The sequence below is a fragment of the Trichosurus vulpecula genome, chromosome 3, assembly GCF_011100635.1.
Source record: "Trichosurus vulpecula isolate mTriVul1 chromosome 3, mTriVul1.pri, whole genome shotgun sequence".
NCBI classification, from domain to species: domain Eukaryota; kingdom Metazoa; phylum Chordata; class Mammalia; order Diprotodontia; family Phalangeridae; genus Trichosurus; species Trichosurus vulpecula.
Window position 1 is genome coordinate 102,876,001 of NC_050575.1, and position 24,384 is coordinate 102,900,384.

A 24,384-nucleotide genomic window follows, 5' to 3' on the forward strand; every position below is an offset into this window, starting at 1 on the left:
ACTTTGGCCCCTCCCTCCTCCATCTCAATAGTCCACATTTAGAGGAAAACAGGCAAGAAGTGCCTGGATGGAGAGAAATGCTCCAATCTAAGATTCAGCTGCCTCTTTAGCAATAAATGCTATTCCCAAGCATAAGTAATGCTGATTGAGTTCACCAACTGGGCAAAATGGGAATGGGAGGAGAGAGGAGAAAAGGCAGGGGGAAGAGAGGAGAGCAGATAGAGAGAGGACAGGATAGGAGAGGAGAAGAGAGCAGAGAATGTAACAAAACATTTTAAAATATTTCCTGTGTGAGGAGTACTGAATACAGACAAGACAGAGGTGTCAAAGGTTGAAAGGAATACCCCTGTGGTACCGATTCTGCCATTATAGGTGCCCACCCTTACAGGAATCTAGTGTGAATAGATATAACCAGATCCTAACATACTAGTAGGTTAGTATGTCTATTATATCTCAAATGTGCCATGTTCTACTTTATCACTAACAGCAAAACCCCTCTCTACCTAGAGAGATCTTCCCCACCTTGAAAACTTGTCCTAACCCCCATCTTCTCCTCAAAGTCTTCCCTGCCCATCCTATTCCTCAGCAATCTCTCTCTCTCTCCTCTGAAGTCCTAAACATCTTTTTTTGTCATTTGCTACATATCTTGTACTGTTAGCTAACTTTTCATGAGTGGAGGTCTAATCTCCCCAAATAGGTTTTAAACCCTCTAAATGCAAAGACTAGGTCTTAAAACTTGCTCAGTATCCCTCACAGCACCTAGCATGGGGAGGCATCCTCTCCTAAAGAACAGGCTCAACACAAAATGGTCAATTAATGGATTGCTTAATAATATCTGAAACTCCTAGCATATCAGGTGTGCTACCTAGGACAGCGCACTCAAAGGCATACAGTAAAGAGGGGGGCATGGAAGGACAGAGATGATTGGGGGGGACACTCTGGAAATACTAAGCAAAACTCAGTCTGGGCTCAATGGAAACTAGGCAAAGGAGCCAATACCCAGCCCAAATGTGATCCCCCAGGCCAGAATCCTCAACGTGCTCTCAAACTCAGAGTAAATGGCATTGTCAGGAGCAAGGGTGAGAGGGGAATGCCCTTCCCAAAACAAGGATGGGCATATTTCCAATGGGCCAAGACACTAGGCAGTGTCCTGGGCTGTAGCCACTGTGGCAACTTTCTTACTTGATCCTCAAGGAGAACAGGTTGTATCACACACCACCTAGAGAACGCATGATTATTCTTTAGCTGGTCACATCCTGCATCCCAGGAGGGATTCTCAGAGTGCCTGAGCTCCAGAAGTCTAATGAACAGGCACCCTGAAGTCTGGGATCTGGCCACTCTCTTGGCCTACTGAATTTCTTTCAACCTTTTAAAGCTCAGCTCAAATGTCATTTCCTCTAGGAATCTTCAGAAGTCTTACTGGCTCTGGATCCAGAAGATCTGGGCTCAAAACTCACTTTTGGCAGGTACATTTACTACCTGTGTAACCTTGGGCAAATAACTTAACCTCTTTGGGTAACAGTTTGCCCACCTATAAAGTGGGCTAGGTGATTCCTTCCAGCCCTAAATCTATGAACTTTCCCATCCCTGATTCCCCAAGAGTAAGGAAGTTCCCCTTCAGATCTACTATAGCAGTCTATACCTCTCAAAGAATTTACTAAATATGTCATGTATTACTATTATATAAATTTGTCTTGGTCCACTAGAATGTAAGGTTCATGAGGGCAGGGACTGTATCTTATCTAAATTTTCTATCCCCTGGTTCCTAATATAAGGAGGCATTTAATAAATGTTTGATGAGTAAATGAATGAAGTGAATGGGTAAGAGCTCTCTTCCTGATGACTCACTTTGACATCCTGCTCCAGGCTATGAATGAGCTCCCCATCCACCTGGCCTGTCTGGGCCACTCGGAGGCTGCGCCTTTCTGCCTTGCGTAGACGGTACTGCAGGATGCGGCAGGTCTTGCTGGCTTGGTCTAGTTGCTGTCGGAGCTCCTGGAGCTGGTAGACATCCTCCTCCATGTAGACATCCCGCATCTCCAGCATCTCAGCCCTCAGCTCCTCGATCTCATCCTAGAGAGAATAAAGGTCAAAGCCTTAGTCCTGAAGTGTTCCCCATGTCCTTGTCACCATTTCTTAACTGGCCTCTCTCCTGTCTCCCTGCCCCCACACAGCTGGGTCTTCTCCACAACCAGAGTTACTGAGCCTTGGTGGTATGTTGTGCCCAGAACTATAATGGAGCGCAGGGTGGAAGGGCCTAAAAAATGGAAAAGCAAGAGGCCAGGACACAAAGAGACTTTCAATCTAATTGGGAAAGAAGTTCAGAAGCACAAAACAGAGGAAGCATGTTGTGGTCTAAATAGCTCTGAACTTGTGTACCAAGCTGTGTTGCCTTGGGCTACTTAATCAATCTCTCTGAGTCCATTTCTTCATCCATAAAAGGATGTAATGATATTTGTACAATTGACTTCATAAGGTTTCAGTGAGGAAAGTGCATTATAAACTCAAGGGACACTAGAAATTACAAATTATTCATAAGAAGAAAGTATATAATCAAAGTTAGCATCACAGGACTTGGAGCTTGAAGGGCCCTTAGAGACCATCTAAGCAAATCCTCCTTATTTTATGGAGAAGGAAACTGAGGTATAGAGAGGGGGAAATAACCTGCCCAAAGTAATACAGATAATGGCAGTCAAGAACTGAACCCAGATCTTTTGAGTTTTCAGGGGTTTTTATAATACCCTATGTCCCTCTTCAATCCTGCAAAGATCCACAATTTCATCTGTCAGGATTCCCTCAGGCAGTCTGGGGAAGTCAAAACCTGCACTCAGAATCATATTCTTAAATGCATAAAGTAAAAATAGATAGGATTACAACGGAAACCAATTCTATAGCAATATAGTTAGAAGAGATTTACAAAAAAACAGAAGTTTGCAGATCTCAGGTTAGGCACCCCTGATCTAGGTAAATTTCATAGCTCTTTCAATGCCATTCACAGCTCATTCCCAAGAACAGCAGCTCAGTTTGCAGACATATGCCAACTGTCCTCCACCGCTTCTGGTTACCCAAGCTTATCTCTCACTCCCTCTCTGACTCTAAAATTCTCTTTGTATCATTCTGGTCAGAATCCTATTTGACACAAACCAGTGTGAGGAGTGAGGAACCAAAGCTGGAAAAGAGAAGAGGAAGTGAGATACTTTATATCATTGCAAGTTGGGGAAGTGAGGAAAAAGAAATAATACATAGTATCCCAGTATAGAGATACATAGTTACTTGCCTAGGACAACCTTGATGGAGAAGATGGATGGGTTGAAACAGTTACCAGGTCTGAGGGCTACTAGATTTGGAGGGTGGGGGAGAAGACCGACTAGACACCTCATATTAAGTATTTGAAGTTATCTTGGAGAAGAGAGATCAGATTCGTTTGGCTTGACCCCAAAAGTAGAACTAAAAGCAACATTGAAAGTTATAGGGAATTAGACTTCAGCATAATAATATTAATAATGACTTCCAGCAGTTATGGCAGTCAGGAAAAGGAATGGACTTCCTCTCAAAAAAGTGAATCTCATCATCCTTGGAGGTGCCTGTTCAAGCAGAAACTGGATGACCACCTGCACTGGAATTGAGGTTAGACTCGACATCCTCCGAACTCCCTTCGACCTTTGAGACCTCTGTGATTGTCTCTACTCCTTAGCAGGAGAGAAAAGAGCTGGGGTCCAGAGAAGAGAAAATACCCAGGAAGTAGGAGTGTGTGTATGTCTGTCTGGCGGTGGGGGGGGGGGGGGGGGGGACCGGCGCAAGTGGCGGGGGGGCGGGGGGGGGCAGGTTGGTGGGGAGCCAAGAGCATCAAAAGCTACAGGCAGGTCAAGAAGGAGGAATGAGAAAAGGTCTTTGGCATTTATGGATTGGCAATTACGAAATCAATAGTAGCCTTGGAGAGAGCTGTTTTGGTTGAGCAGTAGAGTTGGAAGCCAGACTACAAAGGGCCTGAAAAGTGAGTGGGAGGTGAGGAAATGGGTGTAGATTCTTTCTAGGAATTTGGCTGTGAGGAGGGATGTAGGATGATGAAGGAGTAGCAGGGTCAAGTAATGATTTTTTTTTTAGAAGAATGGGGGAGGCCTGGATATGTTTATATAGAGTTAGCTCTTTTTTTTAGCAGCCGCATCACATTGTTGAGAACATTGTCATGAACCCAAACCCCCACATCTTTTTTCACGACTGTTTCTAAGCTAAGTCTCTCCCATTCTGTATTTATATGATTGATTTTTTTTCTGATCTAAAGTGGAGGACTTCCATATTAAGTCACTTCTAGTTCTTGCTTGTTAAATTTCTTATTGGTTCTGATCTAGCCATTCTCCTGAACTTCACTCCCTGGGGCCCCAGCAATGGGTGGGCTCTTGGCTCTGCAGGGAGAAGCTAGCCAGCTGCAGTCAAAATCTAGGTCAGCAGAGCCTGGCACAGCTCACCACGTGAGGGGACTGAATCGACAATATGGGGCTTGTGGCTGTCACAGGCTATGTCTCTGCCAGACAATCCTAGGGTCTGTGCTGGATGGGCTCCCCCCAGTCTCCAGGTGATGGAGCAGACAGACAGAGAAGCTCACACTAAGGAGGAGAGGGGAGCTGGGGAGCCCCATAAAGAGTTCTTAGCATTCAGTGGGGGCTCTCAGGGAGGGGAAGACCAGCCAGCTGAAAGCTGATCTGATCAGTGGCAGCTAATGCTCATCTGAGCCCCTATTTCTGAATTGTAAAGTGACAACCTTTTGGTAAATGACTACAATGTCCTAAGGGTGTCACCACTTCTGGGTTACCTTGATGCCCTTTGCCAAACTGTGGCCAGTGCTGGAGGGAGTGACAGCTACTGTGAAGAAAGGAGTAGGTCTGGCTCTAGGGAATTCTCATAAGGCCTGTTCTTTGGATCCACACTTCCATTTAATGAACCCTGAAATACCTACTAGGTTAAAAAAGGTTCTTCAAATGCTAGGGGTACATAGATAAGACACAGGTCTTCACCTCAAGGAACTTATCATCTAACAGTGAAGATGAAATGAAATACATAATTTTCATACAAAGGAGAATGAGGTAAGCAAAAAGAAGAATGCAAGACAAAGTGTTTATGAAACATCTGAGGAAGAGAACACTTTCAGCTTGGTGAATGGGGAGGGTAGGAAGAATCAGGCAAGGTTTCCTGGAGAAGGTAGCATCTGAGCTGGGCCTTGAGGAAAGGGAGGAACTTCACCAAATTAATCAGTCAAGCATTTATTAAGGGGCAGCTAGGTGCTGAAGTGGTTAGAGTGCCAGGCCTGAAGTCAAGAAGTCTCATCTTCCTGAGTTCAAATCCCACTTCAGACACTTGCTAGCTGTGTGACCCTGGGGAAGTCACTTAACCCTATTTGCCTCAGTTTCCTCATCTGTCAAGCTGGAGAAGGAAATAGCAAACCACTCCAATATCCTTACCAAGAAAACCCCAAATAGAGTCTTGAAAAGTTGGACACAACTGAACAACAATAATGGTGTTAGGTACAGTGCTAGGCACTCAGAACACACATACTTTAAAGGCAAGACAGTTCCTGCCCTCAAGAAGATTACATCCTACTGCATAGAGATGGGGGAAGAGGAGTATATTTTAAAGATAGTGGACAAGGAGAAGAAGCAGGCAGAGGAGGGTGGGGAAGGAGAAGGAGAGTATTTCAATTTGGCTAGAACAGAGAATACGTGAAATATGAGATAAGGCTGGCCAGTAGATTGGAGCTAGGCTATGGAAGGTCTTGAATGACAGAGTCAGTACTATAATTCTGCTACCTTTTATTCTCTACACTCTATGAGCCAGTCCAACTGGCCCTCTTGCTAGTCCTCACACATGACATCCTTTCATTTCCTCTCTCCATGTGTTTCTGCTGGCAGGCTCTCCCTTCCCCCCACCCTTTTCCCCCGGGGCCCCACTCCTGGAATGAACTCCCTCCTCCCCTCTGCCTCTTCTAATTCTCTCATTTCCCTCAGGGACCAGCACAAGCACCATCTTCTACATGAAAGCCTTATCCAATTCTTTTGAGCTCATACTTCCCCCCCCCTGTAAAAAATGACCTTATATTGATTTTTATATACTTATAAGTGTACATGTCATCTTCTTTTTCAGAAGAATATAAGCTTCTTGAGGGCAGGATGATGTTTCATCTTTATCTTTGTATCCTCAGCACCTGGCACATAGTTAAGTGCTGAATAAATCCATGTTGGTTTCAGTTTTGTGAAATTTAGGAAATCACATAAGTTTCTGAGTCTTACTGTTCTCATCTTTAAAATGGGGAATCACGATACTTTCACAACCTAATTCCCTCACAAGTTATGAGGGAAATGCTTTGTCGATCCTCAAGTCCTACTGAAACGTGATCTCTATTTTTATAGTGCATAGTATTAAATTGCAAAACACAGTGCTATGTGAAGCCCAAGAAGGAAGGTAATTACTAATCAGAAGAACCAGGAAGATAACATAAAGGAGACGCCACCAGGGTTACAGAGTACAGCCCCACAAGGGACTTAAAGAACATTTGCTCTCCCTGTGAGGCTAAGCATGTCACCCAACCTCAAGGCCTTAGTTCTCTACTGTCTGGAGGTGTTTGAGTTAAATGATTTCGAAGGGTCCACCCGTCCAACTCTTTACAATCTATGATACTGATCCGAGGCAGCTAGGTGGCACGGTGGATAGAGCAGCTGGCCTCAGGTCAGGAAGACCTAGGTTCAAATCCAGCCTCAAACACTTACTAGCTGTGTGACCCTGGACAAGTCACTTAATCCTGTTTGCCTCAGTTTCTTCATCTCTCAAATGAGCTAGACAAGGAAATGGCAAACCGCTCCAGTATGTCTGCCAAGAAGAGCCCAAATGGGGTCATGCAGAGTTGGAAACAACTGAACAACAACAAGATGATGATTCTTTTCCAAGCTAATGATACCAATGGAATCCAAAACAGCAGAATCTGATAAAACAGGGTGGGGGAGACCTAAGCAGGTAAGCACCCCGGAGAGGTAAAGTGGGGCCTTCCACATCTCATCTCTGCTTGCAGGATGGGATCTCAGGCAGGAAATGAGATAAACAGTCTGGAAACAAATGAGGAGGACCCAAGAGTTCTTGCCTTTTTTTTTTAACAGGAGTTTGATTTAATTCTGCTCAACCCTTCTTAGAAGACATATAAGTATAAAAAGTATGAACTGCTTCAAAGAACCCCTTCTGTCTTCCTCTGCAGCAAGTCCTTCTTTTTTCCCCTTCCTATCTCTTTATGTAAACCCCATAGTCTTTTCTCTGCTTCCTTTCCCCAAAAGTACAAAGAGGGGGCCCAGGCTGCCAAGGGAACTGCTGCCTGGTGAAGAGAGGGGCAGGAGGGTCTGCCCTGCCTGGGGAATGGGGCTCAGCTGTTGACAGGAAGGTAAGTACTGTTCACAGCCTGCCAGACACCTCAGGGGGCACCTAGTGCAATTGGCACCTAATAGGAATCACCTGTTCAGATCATCTCCCTAAAAACTGGCCATTAAACCCTGCGCTCTTGGAAGACAGAGATCGTCTTTTGCCTCTTTTTGTGTCCCTAGTGCTTAGTACAGTGCCTGGCACATAGCAGGCATTTAATAAATGTTTAATGCCTGGCCATCCAGCCTCAGCTTGAATACTTACAGCACAGAAGGGAATCCCCCCTCCCCTAAGGCAACCCATGTCACTCTGGGACAGCTGTTCCTGCTGGGACGTTTCTCCTTACAAGGAGCTAAAAGCTGCTCCTCTGCAGAGTCTCCACAATGAGGTCTAGTTCTGTGGTCTGGCACCAGGCAAAACAAATTGGATGCTGCCGCTTCCACATGAAGCGTCTTCCATTCAAATTCAACCAACATTCATGAAACACCTACTATGTGTGCGGCACTGTACTAGGCAGTGATTCTGTCAAAATCAAAAATAGTACCTGTCAGCAAGGAGCTTATCTTCTACGTTCAGACCCTCAAAGACAGTAATTCAGCTCAATTAGTTGATCTTTACTAAGCACCCACTGTGTGTTAGGTACTAGGGAAGATACAATGTTTTTAAAAAAAGTCGCAGTCTGTGTCTTCACAGAGCATACAGTCTAAAGAGGATAAAGAAAAAAACTCACAGGGATAATTATAATACACAATATTGCATGGTGACTGCATTACAGAGAAGTAAGACAAAGGACAATTTGAAGGGGGACAGAGAAGGGAGAAATGAGGAAAGGCTTCCTGCAGAAGGTGGCATTTCAGTTAGAATGTAAAAGATGGTTATGAATTCAACAAGTGAAGAAGGGGAAGGAGGAAACAGTGTAAGTACTACAGTGGAAATAGTATTGGCTTTGGAATAAGAGCAAATGGCTCTGCCACTTACTACCTCTGTGACCTTGGACAGGTCATTTAACTTCCTAGGGCTTCAATTGCTCATCTACAAAGTGAGAGGGTTGAACTAAATGACAACTAACATCCTTTCTAGCTCTAGATATGTGAGCCTACAAGGTCATCCTAGGGATGGAGAGTAGCATGATCAGAGGCACAGATGAAGGACTATACATAGACCCTTTCCAGTTCAGGGACAGACCAGCTTGGTTAGAGCGTGCCCAAGAGCCTTCTGTTTCTTCCATCACTAATTCAGTTTTGTTCATCTCCCTTGATTCCTCACTGCAAATGTTTTCTACAGCCCTTTGGCAATTCCTCCATTCCACTATGGCAGACAGATTTCCACTACTTAAAATCCCGGGTATCCTGTACAGATGGGACTGGGGGTGGGGAGGGGGAACTGTCCCTCTAGCAGATCTCTTGCTGCCATAGCAAGATAAGATCCTGCCCCAGACCCACCCAGGCTGAAGCACTAAACTCACTCCCATCCCATGGTATAGCCAACATTTCAGAGAAAGGGAAAGCCCCTGGCATGAAGGTATAGCAACAAAGCCAATGAATGGAGTAACCCAGTAAAGGAAATGGGATTCCTCACCATGTTCAACACCTGTGTGAACTGAGGGGCCTGTGGAATAGCTATGGAATTGGAATAGATATCTTCTGAGATACCACCGAACTCTGAGATTCAGGGATTATTTCTCTCAAGCGAGTGGCTTCCCCTCCCTGATTTTTCCAGTATGCACTTGACCAATCAGGGGCGAATGGAGCCAGCAGGCAGTTTCCATGGCAACAACGGTAGGGACAGACATGCCTGAGATCTTGATGTGACTCAGAGCAGTATTAGTTTGTTTTCCCAACAGAGCAGGAGGGTGTGAACGTGGGACTTGATTCTCTGAGCTCCCTTGAGCAGCCTAGCCTGGGTTAGCCTAGCCAAAGAGTTAGCAAGGAAAGGTTAGAGGACCTTCCCATTCACCTCCAGACATATGAAGCACATTACCTCTTCTTTGATGCTCCATCTGGAGTACTCACCTTGCTCCTCTCTCCATATCCCAATCCTATCCTTCCTGCAAAATCCACCTTAGTTTTGTCTCCTCCAAGAAGCCCTTCCCCCACCTGCCATTTTAATATATTCTTCTACTACCTTTGATCTTGGGCAAATCACCTACCTTCTTTCTTCCAACTGGTGAGTCTTTACTTTTTCTGGCCCTGCTCGGACCCACCGTCCACATTCAAGTAGTGCTGTGCCACCCCCTCCTACATCTTGCTCTAGGAACAGTAATCAAATCGACACTGCCATTCTGGAAAAGGGCGAGCCAATTGCTATAACTCCACTCACCATTGCTTCTACTTCCCTGACTAAAACATTCCTCCCTGGCCACCACTCCATTGTCTAGGTTAGCTTCCTCTGTTAGTACGCATAAGTTCCTCGAGGGCAGGGGCTATCTTGCTTTCTCCCTGGTGCTGCTCAGCACAGTGCCTGGAACATACTAAGTACTTATTGCATGTTTTTTCATTCACTCATTCATTCTCTGGGTCTCAACCACTTCACTTGAAAAGATGAGGTTGGATTCTTTGTATTCCCAGCACATAGCAAGATACTTAATAAATGTTTGCCAATTGACTGGCCAATAGTGTATGACCTTCTAGGTGCCTTCCAGCTCTGACTTTATGATCTCCCCTGTGGGTATGATAGTAGCTCTGGATTATGAACAAGACTTAGAATCAGGAGAACTGAGTTCAAATACTACTTCAGAAACATAGCTATGTGAAAATCACATTAGAAAAATCACTTAACTTCAGTCTTCCTCATCTGTAAAATGGATATAATTCTTGCTCTACCTGTATCACAAGGTTGCTGTGAGCTTTACAAACCTTAAAGTGATGTAAGTAATTTGAGATATTATTATCAAACCTCTGGACTTCAGTCTGGGCCACACTGTGTAATTCCTGAACGTGCACATTCTTAAATTGTTTCCTGTGTGTCTTGGTTCCCCAACAAGGTTATAACAATCTCAAGGGAAGGGATTGTATCTTGAGATGCATGTGCAGTGCTTTGGAAGCCTTAAAACACTACATGAATATCAATTAAGTCATAAAAATGTTGGAGGTGGAAGGAATTTTAGGGACCACATAGCTCCGTCTCTTCATTTTACATATGAGGAAACTGAGGCCCAGAGACATTAGTAGCAGCCCAGTACAGGGAGAAGCTTATAGGAAGTTATCAATATAGCACATTCATTAACTTTCATTCATTCATTCAGTGTTCATCAAGCACCTACAGCTCCCTTTGGAGCCTTGACTTGGAGGTCTATGTTCTTTCCATTATACCACATTTCCATTCTTCACGCTGTCTACCAAACTCATTGTGTGGCTGTGAGAAAAGCAAAACTTTATAAACCTCCAAAGTGCTATACAAAAGTGGATGGCCATTTCTTTTTTTTAGCAATAGTATTAATAACCTGTCAAAAATTTACTTACTCTCCTCGTGACAAAACCAGAGAAGAAGCCACTAACTCCCCCAAACATGTTTGGGGAAACCCGATAAACTCCCCCAAAATCGACCAGCAGAAGACACAGCCGGGTCTTCTCAGAAACATGTTTTGTCTTTACCAAGTGAGCTAAACTGAGGCAGGCTCTTCCCAGTCTCGTTTTCAGGCTTTCTATTACCACAGAGGCAAACACTGTCGCAGAGCCCTGGGGCAATCCCCAGACTAAAATAACTCTCAGGATCTGAGAGCGGAAGCCACTAAACAGCCCCCAAATCAGGACTTGCTCCTAGCTGCCAAGTACACAAAAGCTGTTTGTTTCCTAGCAAGAGGAAAGGGAAGTGTGGCTTCCATCCATGGAGGTGTGTGGGCACTTTCACAACTAAGAATCAATAGTTCACTAGAGTGACTCTGGGGGCTCAGAAATCAACAGCCTACCTGAAACAAGGGACTACTGTGAGTGGGGCCCTCTTCAAGCACACCATACCCCCCTCCCTCTCCCTTCTCCTCCTACTCACATTTTCAAGGCCAACCCACCTCCACAGGGAAACATTCCCCAACTACTTCAGCCCTTCTACTTCCTGCTCCATTTACATTCTGGTGTATACTGTCCTATCTTGTAATAAATAATAATAATAATGATAAATGGTGTTTCTTAAGGGCTTTGAGGTTTACCAAGTACATTCCCCACAATGACCCACAGAGACAGGTAGTACAAGTATTGTATTATGAACTCCTTTATAGAGGAAGAAACTGAGGATCAGTGAATGATAGCACCTTATTCTCATGGTCACAAAGCTAAAAAGTGTCAGAGCCAGGATATAAAACCATGTCTCCCTGATTCCAACCCCAGATCCCTACTCCATAAAACTGAGCTGCCTCTCCCCTTTTTATTGCGAATTTTAATACTTCATTATAAGCTCTCTTATTCATTTGCCATCCAGGTCTTATCTCCACTACTACATGGCAAGCTCCCAGAGGACAGACAGGGGCTGTGTCTTGATCTTTTTCTGTGTCTCACCTCGGCCATAGTCACCTAACACAGGGGCCTGTAGAAAAGGCAAAATGGAACCTATTCAGACCTCAGAAAGCATGAGAGCTGGAAGGGCTATTAGAGACCAGATAGTCAGTCAGGTCCTCTTTAGATGGGTTCCAGGACTAACTCTGGCACATTATTAGCTGTGTGACCCTGGGAAAATCTAACTCCTCAGATCTCTATCTAGTTTCCTCAAAATAACACTTAACCTACCACAGGGTTGTTGCAAGCAGGGCATGCTGTAAATAGTAAAGTGCCATGGAATTGCCAGTTATTGTTCCAAATCAGGAAGCTAAGGCTCAGAAAAGGGAAGGGAACAGCCCAAGATGACACATAAGTGAATGGTAGAGCAGGTTTTGGACCAGGCCAAGGTCCCTTCCACTATGGTGCAAGGTCACCCCATAAACACTGACTGCCTGATACTGAAGTGGGCCCCATGCAGGTCTGTAGCAGGCCAGAGCATGCCCCTCTTGTGTGCTCTGTGTATCTGAAAAACAAGCAAGGACAAATTGGCTATTCAGACTGAAGCAACATCATTTCCCATTCCTGGCCCCGTGACTGGGGCTGCAGGCATGGCCAAGGATGGTCCAACCTTTCTACAGGGATCAAGGCAGAAAGCAGAGTTGCCCTGGCGGGAGGGGAGGGGGCGGGGAACGGGACTGCTGTGCCCTCTGCCTGTTCCCCTCCCTACCCCTGCTGGGAACTACCTGATAGGCAGGTGAGGCAGCAGGAATTGGGGGGGGGGGAACCCCTGCATATTTAGGAAAGGGGCCCTGGCCAGCTAGAATCATCCAGTGTAGTGGAACAAGCCTTGAATTTAGAGGGAGAAGAGATATGGGTGGAATCTGGCTTCTGCCGCCGGATCCAGACAGATCTTGGCTAACCTGGCCAAAAATCAGTTTCCTCCCCTGTAAAACAAGGTCATTTCAACAAGATGACCTCAAAGATCCCTTCTAGCTCTAAATCTTATGGTTCTTTGGCACACATACATACAATTAGCTCATGCTTTCCTAGGCAAGTCCCTTTCTTCCCAGTCCCAGAGACTGTAATATGTCTTCTTCTTTCTCTAGGAAGTTTCTCCTAAAATTATTCTTCATGTCCTTTTTCATAGGATTAGAGATCTAGAGCTGAAGGGCCCTCAGAGAGGAACTAGTCCTGACAGATGACTAATTTAAGGTCACATAAAGGTTGTAAATATCAGAGGCAGGATTTCGAACCCAGGTCCTCTGACTCCAAAGCCAGTGCTCTTTCCACTATTACCAAGAGAAAAATGGCTGGCAAAGGAAGCCCATCTGTCCCTTGGCTGCCCCCACTCTTCCCAAGGATGGCCCCAATCCTTGGCACAGCGCTGAAGGTAGGAAGGGCGATGACCCAGCAACAATCTGTGGTCTGCCAGCTCTCTGAATTCCCGCCCCCCAGGGGTCAAAGTCATCTGTAACAGGGTGATATCGTGATCTCCAAGCAAGTCTGCTCAAGGCAGAGAACAGCTCAGTCTGGCTCACTGGCATCCTGGAAAATGTTTCAAAGACACAAGTCACAGAAGGAAAGGAAGAACAGTAAGCAACAGAACAGCAAATACAACATGTTCAACCCTGTCTCCCAGCAGAGGCCAAAGCAGACCCCTTCCAGGGCTGATAAAGGAGAGGTTACCATGGAGGAGACAATCACTCGATGCTCCTGTGGAGAGCGTTTAAGGCCTCTGTAGCCTGGCAGCCCCTCCCTCACCTGTCTGTCCACACATTCTCAAGGCAAACTGGATGGAGGGGCACCGAAATGCCATGGTAAATAGAGCTCAGGCTCTGGAGTCTGGAAAAGCCAAGCTGAATCCAACCTCAGATACTTATTTGGTGTGTGAGTGACCCTGGGCAATGTCTCTCTTTGCCTCAGTTTCCTCATCTGTAAAATGGAAATAATAATAGCACCTACCTCACAGGGTTATTGTGAGAATCAAATGAGTTAGCACATATAAAAGGGTTACAAAACCTTAAAGCCTTAGGCGGGTGCTAATTATTAGGATTCTTTGCACTTTGGCCACTAGAATGTAATCTTGTGAGTGGGAATTGTTCCTTTTTTTGCACTTGTATCCCCAGTGCCTCATGGCACCCAGGTGCTTAATAAATGCTTGTTGGTTGATTTGATTGATTGGTGTCCTATGCCTTTATACAGGATTCCCTGTGCTTGGAATGGCATTGTCTCTGCTGAATTTCTATCCACCTTTTAAATCCTAACTCCAAAGTTACCTTCTCCATGCCATCTTGAATCCTTCTGGCCAGGAGCTGTGCCTAACATAATCAGTTTAGTTCATCATTATCTTTATCATCGTACCTCAAATGTGTATAGCCCTTGAAGGTGGTCTGAAGAAGTGATACAAGAACACTCTCAAGGTCTCTCTTAAGGACTTCGGAATTGATTGTGTGACATGGGAGACACTGGCACAGGACTGCCCAGCATAGTGTGCCCTCATTAGAGAAGGTGCAAATGCTATGAGCAAAGCAGAATTGAAGGAGCTCAAAAGAAACAGGCCATGTGCAAATTTAGAGAATCTACCCCAAATGTTCACATGGACTATTTGTGTCCAACCTGTGGTAGAGCTTTCTGAGCTCATATTGGTCCGATCAGCCACAGTCAGACTCATTGGAACTCAACTCTAGCACAGTGATGTGCTCTTGTACTTACTAGCTATGGGACCCTAAGAAAGTTGTCTCTCTTCTCTGACCTTCAGTATTTTCATCTATAAAATAGGGACAATACCTAGACTACTTATCTCAAGGGGGAGGAAACAGCTTTGTAAACCTTAAAATGCTACAGAAATGTGGATGATGGTGATGATAATGACTAGAAATCAAATTCCTAGTCTATAAAGGCTGGAGAAAAAGCTAAATGGCCAGCCTCTCAGGAATCATTTAGCAAAGGCCAAGTGCTGAACCCAGTATGGGAAGTATTAGGTATACATACCCTTAGTAATGGTTAGAAACTGCAAAGAGGAAAATTTAAATTTAATGTAAGGAAAAATTTCCAAACAATTAGGGCTATTCAAAAGTGGACAGTCCAGCTCAAGAGTTAGTGGGTTTCCTTTCACTGGTAGATCTTCAAGCAAAAGCTAGTGGAAGGGAGGTAGGAGGGTAGACTGGTCAGGGATGTTTACAGGAGACACTTTTCAGATGTGGACCACTACATGATCTGAAGTCCCTTCCAATTCTGAGATTTTATGACTAATTTTTCCTCTAAGAGGTAGGATTTTTGTGGCCTATTATTTTGTTGGGTGGTTAGGGACATCTAAGATGGGAAAGGATGGGGAAACAAAATTGCTACTTGATAGCAAAATAAAAGAACCATATTATGCTCAGCTCAGTTCTCCTTTCTTCATTTACAAGTCAGAGAGCATTCATGTTCAAGTTCTTTGTTATAGAAAATTGCTCTTCCCTTGCTAGGGGCCAGAAGAAGCATCTAAAGTATAGGACTGTGAAATTCACTGTAAGCACATCAGAAATATGCTATACAGAACCCCATTTTTGATGGTTTTGCCTGAAGTGGGATTTTAATGGTATCTGTTTTTCTAAAAACAGGGCATACCTGTAGTTTTCAGAAGCATCCAGGCTTAGGGGTGGGCCAGCCCCAATCTCCATTTGATGCTAATGGGGATGTGGAAGCTGCTTGTCTTGGTTAAAGCACTTTGGTACCATGGCAACCAACACTCACACTAGCAACTGTAGAGAAATGTCGGCTTTTCATTTGTCTGCAGCAAATAACAAATGTCTCAGCTCCTCGCCTGTCTGCAGCTCAACGCTGACACTCCTTAGGGGAACAGAGGAAGGAATAATGGTCAACAGGAACCCTTAAGATTAAAGGTTTAGACCTGGACCTTAAAAATCATCCCAGTCTAAATTCTAAAAGATTCACAATAAAAAATGCTATCCACTTCTAGAGAAAGAACTGACAGGGTCTGAATGCAAATCGAAGCATACTTTTTTTAAACTTTCTTTATTTTTCTTGGGGTTTTTTTGGTCTGTTTTTTCTTTCACAATATGACTCGTATGGAAATATGTTTTGCATGACTGCACAAGTGTAACCTATATCAAATCGCTTGCCTTCTCAATGAGGGGTGAGGAGAGAAGAAGCAAGGGAGAAAATATGGAACTCGAAATTTAAAAAAAAAAAAGAATGTTAAAAATTTTTTACATGTCATAAATATTTAAAGTAGCAAAAAAAAAAATCACCCAGTTTACCTTTCCATTTCATGGAATAGAGTAATTCATTACTTTATTGTCTTATTCATTCAACAAACATTTTCTGACAACTGCTAGATACAAATACTTTTGCTCCATACTATATGGACCTTCACAAGGTGCTGAACCTGAGAACTGGCTATAGGTTCCTGACTCTTGACCTTGTGCTGGAACGTTCATTTTCCTTTCTTGTGCCCCCTAGCTTCCTTCATGATTCAAATTCCCCCTCCTGCAATAGGGCTTTCCCTGTCACCCCTGCTGCTAGTGCCTTCTCTCTGAGATTAACTTTCATCTCTTCTGTCTATATCTTGTATGTACCTAATTATTTATATGTAGTCTCCTCCATCAGAATGTGAGCTCCTTGAGGGCAGGGGCTGGGTTTCTGCCTTTCTTTTTATCCCTAGAACTTAGCACAGTGCCTGGCACATAGTTAAGTAGTTAATACTTAATAAGTAGGTGACTTTGCAGAAATCAATTAACCTCTCTGAGACTCAGTTTTTTCATCTTTAAAATGGGGATAATAAAAACATAGCATATAGGGTTGTTTTGAGGATTGAAAGAGAAAGTGTATATAAAATGCTTTGAAAATATGAAGGTACCATGTAAATGGAAGTTATTATCATTCCTATTTCTGGGTCATAGCGGCTTTTTCAAAGCCACAAGGGCATGCTTTTTCAGCTCACACACCCAAGATGCCAGCTCTCCCATCTGCTTTCCTTGGCCACACCTGGCCCTTGTCCCTGACTAGGCTGCCCAGGGAAAGACTCTAGGATCTTGGAGTGGAGAATGAGCCATTTGGTTTCTGTCCTGGGGGAGTTGTTGGTTGGGTGGGCAAGTAGCCCTTAAAATAACAATGATTACAATGACTCTGGGTTCAGCCAGCACAAAAAGATTGACCTGGAGAGCTCTGGTAGGCTAATAGTTTAAAAATAAAAAATGTAAATTGTGCTTTAAAATAGCTAATGATGCTAATTATCAATAAGAGAAATGCTAATGAAAACAACTCTGAGGTTTTATCTCACACCCAGCAAATTGACAAAGATGGAAATTGTCAATACTGAAGGAGCTAAAGGAAAGTAGGCACACTAATATACTATTGGCGGGGTTATAAATTGGTCCAACCATTCTGGAAAATAATTTGGAATTATGTGAAAGACATGACTAAATTGTTTCCAGGGATGGGGAATCTGTGGCCCTCTAGGTCCTCAAGTACGAAGTTTGAAGTTTGGATTCAGTCAAAGGGCCACACTTGAGGACCTAGAGGGCCACATGTGGCCTCGGGGCCACAGGTTCCCCACCACTGGTTTATGCCTTTTGACTCAGATCTTATTCCCTGATATATACCCAAGGAGGTAAAAAACAGAAAGGTCCTATAAATACCAAAATATTCATAGTGGTACTTTTTGTGGTAGCAGAGAACTGAAGAGAACAAAGAAGGTATATATCAGTTTGGGGGATGGCTGATCAGATTGTGGTACATGAATATAATGGAATATTATCACTCATAAAAACAACATATGAGGACTGGAAGAAACATGGGAAGACTTGTATCAATTGATACAGAATGAAGTGAACAGAGTCAAAAAAATAATATATATGACTACAATAATTGTAAATAAAAAAAGAAAACTAAGTCTTAACTACACTGATGAGGAAATGCACCTCTCCCTTTTATTTCAGAGGTAGGGGACTATGAGTGTATAATGTTGTATACCCTATCAGAAGTGGTCATAGGGTCAGTCAAATTTGCTTAGCTGGCTCAATGAGGAGTTATATCTGAAAATGGCTATGACATAAAACCAAAAAGGGTCAATAAAATGTTAAAAAAAAATTGGTCCTGGAAAACTATAATGAAACATAGCTTCCTCTTCTCAGCAGAGACGTGGGGTTCTATGGGGGTAGAATGGTGAATACGTTATCAGATGTGGTCACTGTGCCAGTCACCTTTGTTTAACTATAATTATATCCACTACAAGGGAAAATTCAGTTACTGGGGTGGAGGGGAGCTTTGGTGGTTGAGTGGGAAGACTAAAAAGAAATATAGATGATATAAAAACAAAAGAATCAATAAAACTTTTAAACGTTTAAGGAATCACTTTCAGAACTATAGAGCCTTGCACAAATGTGAATGGTAGAAGCAAGAACAGTAACAATAATGAAATTATTCTAACAAGACAGTCTGAGTTGGGCTTGGATAAGCGCAGGACCAAGGGACAACTTTAGCTAAATTAATTAATTAGAAAAGCCTTGGGTTTACCCCCAATACCCCGCTACAGGAACACTCTTGGAGCCCTATCCCCTACCTGGAATGACCTGTCCCATATCTTCTTACTTATCTAGACCCTATCTGATCTTCAAGGACCTATCCCCAACCTCCCATCTTCCCCAAATCCAGCCTTCCCTGAAATACACTGTGCAGTGGATAGAGCACTAGGCTTGCAATCAGGAAGACTTATCTTCATGAGTTCAAATCCAACTTCAGACACTTACTAGCTGTGTCACCCTGGGCAAGTTACTTAACCCTGTTTATCTCAGTTTCCTCATCTGTAATATGAACTGGAGAAAGAAACAGCAAATTAAGCCAGTATCTTTGCCAAGAAAACCCCCAATGGGGTCACAGGCAGCTGGACACAACTGAAATGATTGAACAACAACAAAGCCATTTCTTCAGCATTTATTACAGATGGAAGTATCATCAATTTTTAAAAATTCTGTCCTTTACTAAGCACCAGTGATGTTTAAGGCGCTTTTGGGAATGAGATACACAAAGACAAAAAAGGATACAGTCCCTGCCCTCATAGAGCTTATGATTTGGTAAGTCTATAACTAATTATATTTCAAGTTCATTCAAAAACCATTTATTAAGTACCTGCTGTCTACAGGGCACTATGCTGAATCCTGGGGGATATACAAAGTTTAGATAAGGCATCATCCCCGACCTCATGGAGCCTCTAGTTTAGCAATACGGTAGGACACAAATGCTGATAGCTCAAATACACAGTATTCCATGATAAGTACAATATATTGAGGAAAGGGTTAGATTTGGACTTGAAGGGCTTGAGTTAAAATTCCACTTTGCTATTTCCTAGCTGTATGATTTGGAGCGATCACAGCTTCTCTGAACTTCATCAATTGTAAAATAAGGGGATGGAATGTGATGGTCTAAACCAGAGGTATTTAACCTCTGGCTAAGGGGATATTTTCCTTAAACGCTAACTGAAATTTAGCCCTTCCTGCAATTATTTAAAAACATTACTCTAAGACAGCATCCATAAGGGTTCACCAGACAGCTGAAGGGGTTCATGGTGCAAACAAGATTAAGAACCCCCGGAAAAGGGGCCTCTCCCAATAATAAATCTCTTATTTTAAGATTAGACTAGATGGCCTTTGAGGTTCTTTATAACCTCTAACCTATCATTCTAAGTTCATTAGAAAGGTTTCAAATTAATGAGGAAAGATTGTTACCAAGGTTGAGAGTGTTAACCAAAGAGGGAAAGGGTCAGGGAAGACAATGTCAAGTGGCCACTGAAGGGCTTTGAACATGATGGTGATTGTGTGTGTCTGTGTGTGTGTGTGCACACATGTGTGCGCCCGCACTCAAACACACATATAAAATAATCTCTGTAGGATGCATAATGATGTATAATATACATAATAATACCTATTTTATATGACAGTATCTATTATGTGTAATAATATCTATATCTATCTATCAAATCTCAGACGTGTGCCTTTTTGGAAGCATGTGCAGAGTGGACTGGAAGAGGGAGAGAAGAGAGGCTGGGAGGTTAGTTAGGAGGCTGTTACAATAGCCCAGATGACAGGTGAAAGGAAACTAGGGGAGGTGATAATTAGGATAAGAATGTTAGCTTTTGCATGAAAATTGTAGATTCTTGAAACCTCAGGACCTAGTACAGTTTTGTACACAGTAAGTGCTCAATAAATGTTTGTTGATTCTGATGATAATGTTTATCAGGGTTTTTTCCCCCTATGGTGTACAGGGTGACTGCTTAGAATTACTAATAGGGTAGTGGGGTGGGGGAAGGGCAAGGAAGGAACCCACTGTTGATCTCCTAGCTTCTGACACATGAGGGTGAGCTGGCCTCGGAGTCCAGCTAGGGTCCTGCTGGCTATCTCATTTCCACCTCCCTAAGAAAGTAGGAGCTGTGGCCATCTGCCACACCTTCTGCCTTTTCCCCAGGGGTGTCCAAGCCCTGGATGAGATCATAGGGCTGTCCGTATTTGGACACCATCCCTGGTATCAGCCAGAAGGCAATTCTTGTTACCTTAAAGCCCCAGGCTCTGTAAATGGTCTGTTCTGTTTTCCACTGAGGAAAACTCCATAAAATCATGGAATGTCAGAGCTAGAAGGGAGTCCAACCCCTCAATTAATAGAGGAGGAAATGAAGGCCCAGAGAGGGTAAGGGACTTACACAAGACTGGTGAAATAGCTTCTTAACAAATAATTAGCAAGAGAAAAGAGATTTTCTCAATCTTATTTTCCTTTACCTGGGATCCCCTTTTGAGCCCCCCCTTCATAACTTATCCAAATCCTTCAAGTCCCACCTCCTCCACAAAGCCTTCCTGGCTTCTTTTATGCTAGGCATCACTTCCACCCCTGAACTCAGCATCTGATTACAGAATTTCCTGTACTGCTCCCACTCTCTGGTCAGAAGTCTTAATTTCCCAATTAGATTGTGATCTCCTTGGAGGCAAGAGCCTTTGACTTGACTCCCCCACAAGTCTTAACAAAGAAATGTAGAGTTCAAGCTGCAAGGTCATTCAATCCAACCTTCCCATTCTACAGGTAAATAAACTGAGGTCTGGAAGTTGAAATTTCATTCAGAAGAAGGTCACAGAGGTAATATGTGGCAAAGCCAGAATTTGAATCCAGGTGTTTGGCTGTCAAAGTCAGTAATTTTCTCTGTAACTTATCGCTTTCTCTCTGTACTATGCTATTTGTACAGCACTGTCCAGGGGCAGAATGGGAGAGGGGAGGGAGACCTTGGTTTGGTGCCAGAGCTAAGAGCTGGAAATCTCCAGAATACCCTCTTACTTATTATGCAGCTCTACCATCACATTAGGATATGGATTTGCCCAAGAAAGGGTGTGCATATTATGAACGTGTGTGCCTGCTCTCGCGCTCACATTTACACATACATAGCTTCTACAATGCATTGTGCTAAGCCCTGTGTATATAAAGATAAGCACCTGACCTCAGGATGCCTGCGGATCTACTGGGAGGAGGAGAGAAGGATGTTAAATCTAATGCAAGGCAGAGGGTGAGAGGGACAAAGCAGAGATGGAATGTAGAGAGGGTAAACTTAAGGAGGGAAGGTACCCTTTTAGCTAAGGAGGGATTGGGGCGGGGGGGGGGGGGGCAAGATGTTATAGACAAGAACATTTAAGTAAGCTATCAGAACAAATACCCAGGCATGGAATTCAATCTATGTCCCTCTGTACCCCTTTCTTCAATAAACTTCAGTCACTGGTGCCCCCAATAGTGGAAAACTTCCTGGAGTTGGCTGGACTCATGGGATTTTAGAGCTGGTCCAATCTCCTCATATTACAGATGAAGAAACTGAGGGTCAGAGAAGTTAAACGGTTCCATAGGTACAATTCAAACCTAGCTCTCCTGACACCCAATCCAGTGAAACCATGGTAACCTTTTCACACCCTGGCCCTAATCCTCTGTTAGATGTAAGACGCAGCAGCTGACCACACCCGGGCCTTATCCTCATCTATGAAATGGGGATAATATTTGCATCACGTCCCTCATGCAGGTTTGGGTGAGGAAGATGCTTTGTGAACTTCTAAGCGCTGTAGAAATCAGGAATTGTGATTATTTTTGTAAGAACTGCCAATATCAGAAGGTGCCAACCTGGAGTGTGAGAGGATGGGTATTTCCTCACTGAACGAGCCCAATCAATGAAATCATAGATATGGTTTAAAAAAAAGACCCCCAAATGGAATCCTCTTCCTCCTTGGCCCTCCGGATGTTTTGCAGGACAGAGGCTAGCCTGCTCACTGGGTTAGCCTCATTCTCATGCTTCACTCCACAACTCTGGGTTCCACGCCCAAAGCCTTACTTTGGCAGAGTGTTATAAGACCTTATGAATTCATTCTTCCTTCCTTCATTCAACCAACCAGCAAATCTTTAATTGCTTGTCCTACTTTTTGAGTAGAGTCCTGCTCAGGACACAGCAGTTCCTTTCAGGCTAGAAAGGCTCAGAGTCCAGACTGTGAAGCCTGCTGTCCAAGGACCAGCCCAGTGAAGTCCAGAGGGGCTCATCAGAGGAGGAGGAAATGACCTTTTTCCTACCATAGATACTAATGTAGAAGACTATCTACAAAGACACGAAGAAGCTTCAATCTGCACTCGCATAAGGAGTGATAACAATAATAAATTATAACACTATTGCCCTTTATGCTTGCAAAATGCTTTCTTTACCAGTGAAGTAATGGAAAAATTGCCCCCATTATACAGATGAGGAAACTGAGGCTTAGAGGGGTTAAGTGACTTGTCTATGGTCACACAGCTACATGGATGAAACCACGCATCGCTTGAAGTATTCAAATACTGAACTACTGTTAGACTCAGGGGAAAGACAGAGAAAAGCAGCTAGATAAACACATAACATAACAGCCCCTTCCAGAAAAATCTTTCATATCCATTATCTCATTTCATATTCACAACCACCTTGTGAGTCAAGGAATCAGTTCTTTCGTTTTACAGATGAGAAAAACAGTCTCAGAATGAGTACAAGATGTGGCTAGTGTCACACTGAGACTTTGTCTTCAGGTTGGGACTAGAACACTATCTTGTTGCAGGAGTGGCAAACCTGGGACCTTGAGGCCACATGTGGCCCTCTAGGTCCTCAAGTGTGGCCCTAAGAGGACTTGTTCTGTGAGATTTGGATCTAGTCAAGGGGCCACACTTGAGGACCTTGAGGGCTACTTGTGGCCTCGAGGCTGCAGGTTCCCCACCCCTGTATCTAGTCCAATGCTATTTTTGATACCCATTACACAGGTTCCTTTTGGTGGGGAGTTGGGTAGGGGGGTGGGGGTGAATGTGGAGAGGTGGTACAGGGTTGCTTAGAGCCAGATCTAGGTTCCAGCATAACTAGTCATGGCTGGCAGCAGCTACCGGCACCAGATTTCCCAGAGTTCTTGATCTGAGTGGATGACACACCCCAAACCAGTCAGAGATGAGGCTGGCATGGGGGCTTTTTTTGTTGTTGTTAGGTCTCTGGGTCCTTTGAGGAGCTATTTCTGTAGAAAACAAAAATAACAGTATCTGTTTAGCCCAGATAAACAACTGAGCTGAGGGAAGGTGGGAGACACTCTGATAATATCAGTTGAGAGGCCGTGTTGGGACAGGGTGTCAAATAAAAGCCTTCCCACTGTAGGCAATGCCAGGCAGGCTGCCAATTTCCATAAACCTCTCAGAAACCTTTCAAAAGGTTGTATGGGCAGGCTTTTGACTTCTCAAAGGCCACCTCCATCCCTCTCCGTGAGATTTTCCTCTTCTCCGGCTCTGTTCCACTTCTCTTTGCCTTTCTTGGCTTCTCTCCTCTCCCCTGCCCCCCACTACCTTCCTCACCCCCTCTAGCTCCCAGAAGACCCTTCTTAGCAGCCTTTGCTTTACCACCTTCACCACTAACAAACTGTGTGACTTGGGCAGGTCATTTAGCCTCAGTTTCTTTATCTGTAAAACAGAATTCGAGTACTCTGACTCCAAATCCAGGAATCTTTCTATTTATAACATAGGAACCCTCATGTATTAGGGATCCAGGAATGTTTCCCAAATGGTCAGCAGTAAGAAGCAGAGATCTGGGGTTCACTGTGAGTTACCCAGAAAATTCAATTTGCTAAACAAGTTTATTAAGTTTGAACTCTATCGGATTTCTCTGGATCCCTCTGCAGCTCACTATTCAGGGATGGGAGCAGGTTTGGAGAGGAAAGACAGGGTGAGCAGGTCAAGAACAGATAAGCAGGGGCAGGGTTGGCCCATACTATAATAGTGACAGGGGTGGGAAACAGAAAAGAGAGGAAAGATGCATTGGGGCCTTGTTCAGTCTTTATCACCTTCAATTCCAGGCAAACAAGGCTATGTTTATTTAGTCTTTCTGAGGATTTCTGGAAGGGTTTTCCACTACTCCAAACCCCCTTCCCCCTCTCTCTCTCTCTTTACATTTAGGACCCCCTCTCTCTGCTCTGCCAGGCAGGTTATTCCTCCCCAGGCACATCCCAAAGCC

General features: G+C 43.9%; 1 protein-coding gene across 1 annotated transcript in view; it reads right to left on the bottom strand.

Annotated features, from left to right (window-relative positions):
• The window catches only part of SOGA1 (suppressor of glucose, autophagy associated 1), a 118,809-nt gene that overhangs the window by 78,749 nt on the left and 15,676 nt on the right, over positions 1 to 24,384 (bottom strand). The window contains exon 2 of the mRNA XM_036751810.1: positions 1,849 to 2,073. Within this exon, the coding sequence (XP_036607705.1) occupies positions 1,849 to 2,046 (198 nt within the window). The 5' untranslated portion in view covers positions 2,047 to 2,073. The remainder of the gene's footprint in view (positions 1 to 1,848; positions 2,074 to 24,384) is intronic.